The 7,146-nt window shown below is 46.3% G+C and overlaps 1 protein-coding gene across 1 annotated transcript in view; it reads left to right on the forward strand.

The window, feature by feature from the left end:
• Positions 1–7,146, forward strand: part of LOC119424753 (TNF receptor-associated factor 2) — a 55,021-nt gene that overhangs the window by 29,099 nt on the left and 18,776 nt on the right. The window contains exons 5-7 of the mRNA XM_037692253.1: positions 877–1,038; positions 1,135–1,209; positions 6,207–6,281. Coding sequence (XP_037548181.1) covers positions 877–1,038; positions 1,135–1,209; positions 6,207–6,281 — 312 coding nt within the window. The remainder of the gene's footprint in view (positions 1–876; positions 1,039–1,134; positions 1,210–6,206; positions 6,282–7,146) is intronic.

A 7,146-nucleotide genomic window follows, 5' to 3' on the forward strand; every position in this document is an offset into this window, starting at 1 on the left:
CCCCCCCCCCCCCCAACCTCCTGGGACTTTTGTATCTAAAATGTTTATGTTTGGAGCGTTGTCTTCCTCATACTGTGATTGGGTAACTTCTAGGTGTAGAAAAAAAATCAGTCAAAATATGTTTTTCTGCTGTAATCCCTGGCAGCAAGTTAGGTGTGTCAAATATAGAAACGACAATGTTCTAACAAACGAGCGTGTGACGGGATGATGGAAGGAGTACTTTGAGGAGCCAATGATTGAAGGGTTTGTAAAGAAAAAAAAAGAGTAGCGGTCATAGAATCTGTAGACCAGGAATTGGGAAAAATTATTAAGGAAGACGTTCGGAAAACTTTGAAGAGGATGAAGACGCGAAAGGCAGATGGACTTGACATACCACCGGAGGTATGAAATGTCTAAGAGAGATGGCACTGAGGTTTTAAACTCCGTTATTCAATGGCATTTATGAGAGGAAGAAAATGCCTGAAGAACGCATGAGAAGTGTGCTGGTGCCCATTTTTAGGAACAAGGGTGATATACAGAGTTGTAGCAACTACGGGAGAATTAAGTTGAAGAGCCACACGTTCAAGATCTGTGGAAGCTAGACTTGGATGAAAGGTGACTATTTGTGAGCAGCAGTATGGTTTTATGCCAAGAAAGAGCAACACATATACCATCTTTGCTTTGTGGATGTTGTTGGAGGAGCACAGAAAACTTCACTGTGTCTTTGTGGATTTAGTTAAAACATCTGAGAGGTTGCCAAGGGAGAAGCTGTGTTATTGTATGCGGAAATCTGGAGTGGCAGGGAAGTATGTTAGACTGGTGCAGGATATGTATGACAGCAGGACCGTGGTGAGATGCTGCTTTTTTAGTTTCATTTACACTCAGTTTTTTCCACAGCTGAATCATGAGGGGAAGTGCGAATTCATGATCATCCCCTGCCCTTCCTGCAAAGAACGAATCCGCTTCAGTGAACAGGAGCGCCATAATGAGCGGGAGTGCCCAGAGAGGACGCTCAACTGCAAGTACTGCAAGGAGCCATTTCACTTCAAAAATATAAAGGTTAGGATTGATTTATTCAGATAGAGGCACAAATTGTTGTGATCTTTACATATTTCAGATGCTGTTTATGTGATAATATGACTGCTGTTTTTTTAGGCACATGATGAAATCTGCCCTAAGTATCCAATGATCTGTGAAGGCTGTGCCAAAAAGAAAATACCCAGAGAGAAGGTAACGATAGCCGGTAAAAATATACCGGTAGTTGAACAAAAGTTAGATTTATTTTTGACACAAGAGCATTTGCTCTTTTGATTCTCCAGATAATTTGTCTTGATGAACAAACAAGAATTTTTGCTTTGGGAAGTGCTCATAAGGGGAAAAGTGTTTTTTGAGCCTTATGTGGAGAATAACTGATAAAGAAAATTGGAATAGTTTGATATGCCACACCTGTTAGGTAGATGGATGATCTCAGCAAAGGAGAAGTGCTCACTAGCACAAATTTACACAAATTTGTGAGAAATACTTGAGAGAAAAAGTTATTTTGTATACATAGAAAAAGTCTTAGATCTTTGAGTTCAGTTCATGAAAAATGGGAGCAAAAACAAGTGTTGCATTTACATTCTTGTTCTGTGGATTGGCAAAGTTTTAAACCAAGATCTTGCACAATAAGTCAGCATTCAATATTTATGTTGGAGATACGTCCCTGCTTTTACAACACCAATTTTTAGGCCACTATCTGTAAAACTGAGTTTTGACTATCGTAGTATTTTTTTAAGGTCAGTGGCTGTGGTGGCCTTCTTGAATTTGGTTCAATCCATTAATCAATTATAGATGTACATCCATTGATTATGTTAGATTATTGAAATTCTTTGATGACATTATATGCTGTTAACAGTATCAATAATGTCTTAAGGTAGAGTCTTAATGTTCTTTGAACATCACATCCCAGGTGGGTTAGACAGAGGGTGATTGCTTTTTTCCGATAGATGAACTGATGCTGCCTCATTTGACAAACACAGCTGATTCAAGGCTTAAGTTACACGAGAAGTTGATAAACAGGGAAATTCACAAACTGTAAAAAAGCTTCTGCTTACTATATAAGGGGATCATTTGGCAGAAATATAGGTTTGTGGGTGTCTTCCTTTAACAGGATGCTGTCACGCCTGGATTGTATCAGATGGTGTCCTCAGGAGTGTCCAGCATGAAAAGCCAATAAGGGAGGCCTAAAGAACTTCCCCAGATGTTTTGACCAATCAGATAGTTGCACATTCTCAATATAACTCTTTGTCAATTATGAGTTTGCCATCTTCTTCTGGGTGGGTGGCAGCAGCAACTCACTGTGAATTACTCACATGTGGACTGCGTCCTCCAGAACAGAGAAATATCTACGTATACACATATTTAAATTTCTCCAATGCCAAATAAATCCACTTACGAAATAGCCAGGACTTCTTTGTTGTATTTTTTCCTCTTGGAACAAGCACACTCTAACAGTTACTTTCAGCAAATTTCCTTAGTCTGTCCACAGACTCATGAGTTTTTTTACATACACTACTAACAAACAAAGACATATGCACATACCAAGACACATGCCAAAATATTTTACATTTGTCTTTGGCAGTGGGCGATTACAACCACAAACTGGTTAACTTCAGTCATATCCTTTTTCTTGCTGTGATAAAATAAAAACCCACAGCAGTGTAAATAGAATCTTTTTATCCATCCATCCATCCATCCATTTTCTTTCGCTTATCCGTGGTCGGGTCGCGGGGGTAGCAGCCTAAGTAGGGAGGCCCAGACTTCCCTCTCCCCAGCCACTTGGTCCAGCTCCTCTGGGGGAATCCCGAGGCATTCCCAGGCCAACCGAGAAACATAGTCCCTCCAGCGTGTCCTGGGTCTTCCTCTGGGTCTCCTCCCAGTGGGACGGGTCCAGAACACCTCACCAAGGAGGTGTCCAGTAGGCATCCTAAACAGATGCCTGAGCCACCTCAACTGGCTCCTCTCGACATGGAGAAGCAGCGGCTCTATTCTGAATCCCTCCCGGATGACCGAGCTTCTCACCCTATCTCTAAGGGAGAGCCCAGACACCCTGCAGAGAAAACTCATTTCGGCCGCTTGTATCCGAGATCTCGTTCTTTCAGTCACAACCTAAAGCTCATTACCATAGATGAGGGTAGGAACGTAGATTGATTGGTAAATTGAGAGCTTCGCCTTTTGACTCAGCTCTCTCTTCACCACGACAGACATTTACAGCGCCGGTTTCACTGCAGAAGCTGCACCTATCCGCCTATCGATCTCATGTTCCATATTTCCCTCATTCATGAACAAGACCCCAAGATACTTGAACTCCTCCACTCTGGGAGGACCTTCTCCCTGACCCGGAGAGGGCACTCTACCCTTATCCGGCTCAAGACCATGACCTCGGATTTGGAGGAACTGATCTTCATCCCGGCCGTGTTGCACTCAGCTGTGAACCACTCCAGAGAAAGCTGTAGATCACGATCTGATGAAGCCAACAGGACCACATCATCTGCAAAAAGCAGAGACGCAATCCTAAGGCCACCAAAACGGATCCCCTCAACACCTTGGCTGCGCCTAGAAATTCTGTCCATAAAAGTTATGAACAGGTGCGGTGACAAAGGGCAACCTTGGCGGAGTCCAACTCTCACCAGGAACTAGCCCGACTTACTGCCGGCAATGCGGACCAGGCTCTGACACCGGTCATACAGGGACCTAACAGCCCATATCAAAGGGCCCAGTACCCCATACTCCCAGAGTACCTCCCACAGGGTTCCCCGAGAGACGTGGTTGAACGCCTTCTCCAAGTCCACAAAATACATGTAGACCGGTTTGACAAACTCCCACACACCCTCCAGGACCCTGCTGAGAGTGTAGAGCTGGTCCAGTGTTCCACGACCAGAACGAAAACGGCACTGCTCCTCCTGAATCTGAGGTTCGACTATCCGATGGACCGTCCTCTCCAGAACCCCCGAATAGACCTTACCAGGGAGGCTTAAGAGCGTGATCCCCCTGTAGTTGGAACACACTCTACAGTCCCCCTTTTTGAATAGGGGGACCACCACCCCAGTCTGCCAATACAGGGGAACTTCCCCCGATTTCCAATATTACAGAGTCGCATAAGCCAACACAACCCTACAATATCCAGAGCCTTAAGGAACTCTGGGCGAATATCATCCACCCCTGGGGCCCTGCCACCAAGGAGCATTTTAATCACCTAGGTGACCTCAGCACCAGAGATTGGAGGGCCCGACCCAGAGTCCCCAGGCTCTGCTTCCTCAGTGGAAGACGTGCCGGTGGGATTGAGGAGGTCTTCAAAGTATTCTGCCCATCGACCCACGACATCCCAAGTTGAGGTCAGCAGCACACCACCGCCACTATAAACAGTGTTGGTGGTGTACCGCTTTCCCCCCCGAGATGCCGGATGGCGGACCAGAATCGCCTCGAAGCCGTGCGGAAGTCATTCTCCATGGCCTCTCCGAACTCCTCCCATGCCCGAGTTTTTGCCTCAGCGACCACCCGAGCCGCATGTCACTTGGACTGCTGGTACCCATCAGCTGCTTCCAGGGTCCCACAGGCCAAAAAGGCCCGATAGGACTCCTTCTTCAGCCTGACAGCGTCCTTCACCGACGGTGTCCACCACTGGGTTCCAGGTTTGCCGCCGCGACAGGCACGACAACCTTTTCGGCCGCAGCTCCGGTAAGCCGCCTCGGCAATAGAGGCACGGAACATGGCCCACTCTGACTCAATGTCCCCCACCTCCCCGGAACATGTTCGAAGTTCTCCCGGAGGTGGGAGTTGAAGCTCCGTCTCACAGGAGACTCTGCCAGACGTTCCCAGCAAACCCTCACAATACGTTTGGGTCTGCCATGTCTGACCGGCATCCTCCCCCACCATCGGAGCCAACTCACCACCAGGTAGTGATCAGTGGACAGCTCCAACCCTCTCTTCACTCGAGTGTCCAAGACATGTGGCCGCAGATCAGATGAGACGATGACAGTCGTTCATCGAACTGCAGCCTAGGGTGTCCTGGTGCCAAGAGCACATGTGGACACCCTTATGCTTGAACATGGTGTTCGTTATGGACAATCCATGATGAGCACAGAAGTCCAACAACAGAACACTACTTGGGTTTAGATCAGGGGGGCCGTTCCTCCCAACCACACCCCTCCAGGTCTCACTGTCATTGCCCACGTGAGCATTGAAGTCCCCCAGCAGAACAAGGGAGTCCCCAGGAGGTGCACTTTCCAGTACCCCCTCCAAGGATTCCAAAAAGGGTGGATAATCTTAAATGCCATTTGGTGCATAAACACAAACGACAGTCAGAACCCGTCCCCCCACGCGTAGGCCGAGGAAGGCAACCCTCTCATTCACCGGGGTGAACCCCAACACACAGGCACCAAGATGCGGGGCAATAAGTATGCCCACTCCTGCTCGGCACCTCTCACCATCGGCAACTTCAAAGTGGAATAGTGTCCAACCCCTCTCAAGGAAACTGGTTCCAGAACCAGAGCCATGCCTAGAGGTGTGTCCGACTATTTCTAGCCGGAACCTCTCAACCTCACACACCAGCTCAGGCTCCTTCCCCACCAGTGAGGTGACATTCTACATCCCAATAGCCAGCTTCTGTAGCCAAGGATCAGACTGCCAGGGTCCCCACCCTCGGCCACCACCCATCCCACATTGCACCCGACCCCTTTGGCCCCTCCCACAGGTGGTGAGCCCATGGGAAGGGGGACCCACGTCTCCTCTTTGGGCTGTGCCTGGCCGAGCTCCATAGGTAAAAGCCCGGCCACCAGGCGTTCGCCCGCGTGCCCCACCTCCAGGCCTGGCTCCAGAGTGGGGCCCCGGTGACCCACGTCCGGGCGAGGGAACATCAAGTCCATTTCTTTTACCCATCATAGGGGTGTTTGGGCTGCACTTTTTCTGGTCCCTCACCTAGGACCTGTCTGCCATGGGTGACCCTACTAGGGGCATAAAGCCCCTGACAGCAGAGCTCCTAGGATCATTGGGACACAAACCCCTCCACCACGGTAAGGTGGCAGCTCAGGGAGGGGTGTTTTTATCCATTCAAATGAGAAATAGTTGCTGTAATTCTGCAGTAAATTTTGACTAGAATGACAACAAATGAAAAACCAAAACGGATGCAATTTATTTAACTAGTTTACTGAGTTTATCATGCTAATTAATACTGTTTTTCTTTCTTTTAGTATGTGGACCATATTAAATTCTGCAGCAAATTCAGAACTCCATGTCGATTTCATGTTGTTGGATGTGACATGTCCGTAAGTAGCCTGATGATGACCGTTTTCCTAATATTTATATATTTCTGTATTTAATGACATCACTGCAAATCACTTGCACATGATGTGCGCTGAGTGATTAGTATGTTAAACTGAAGATGTGTGAAAACTACAAGTAAAATCTTAACATTTCTTGAATTGTGAGAGGCAAACTATTCTGAAAATCACACATACTGTACATTTTTATGTTTTTAGAATATTTTATGTAGGAATTATGACAAGTTTAAAAAAGGAACTTCTAATAAACAAAAATGTGTTGATCAATTTACAGTAACTGAAGTCCATAAAAGCTAGGCCATGCACTCTGTAATTGTCGGGGGACTTGAGAGAAAACCAAAAAGTTCTAAATCAGTGAGAGGCACACTGGATGAATGAAGAGAATCATGCCTACATTTTAATGTATAAATTGTACATATTGTTGGAGACATTCTTTCAAGGTTTGTATCTGGCACTTTTACTTGCAAGGTCAGATTTCAGAACAGGTAAATGTATACACATGAAGACCTATCACTGAAATGAGCCTCAAGCCTCATTATCTTTTCACTTTTATAACATTATCAGTTTAGCAGAGTTGACTGTATTTTAGTAGGTATTCTTTAACCCAGCTGTAGCTTCACACGGCACTCTTGGCCTTCACAAATATGGTTCACTGGCATACCTTAAATTCAGGATAACCGAGTGTTTTGGGAGACAATCGGGTCACTTGTTCTCAGCCAGAGGGGAAGAGTGTTCTCAACCATAATAATAAAACATCCATAACCTTTGACCAAAATTCTGTGACACATATACAGTAAAGATTTATCCATCCATCCATCCATCCATCCATCCATCCATCCATCCATCCATC

This window comes from Nematolebias whitei, chromosome 18 (genome assembly GCF_014905685.2).
Source record: "Nematolebias whitei isolate Nwh7 chromosome 18, NemWhi1, whole genome shotgun sequence".
Classification (NCBI taxonomy): Eukaryota; Metazoa; Chordata; class Actinopteri; order Cyprinodontiformes; family Rivulidae; genus Nematolebias; species Nematolebias whitei.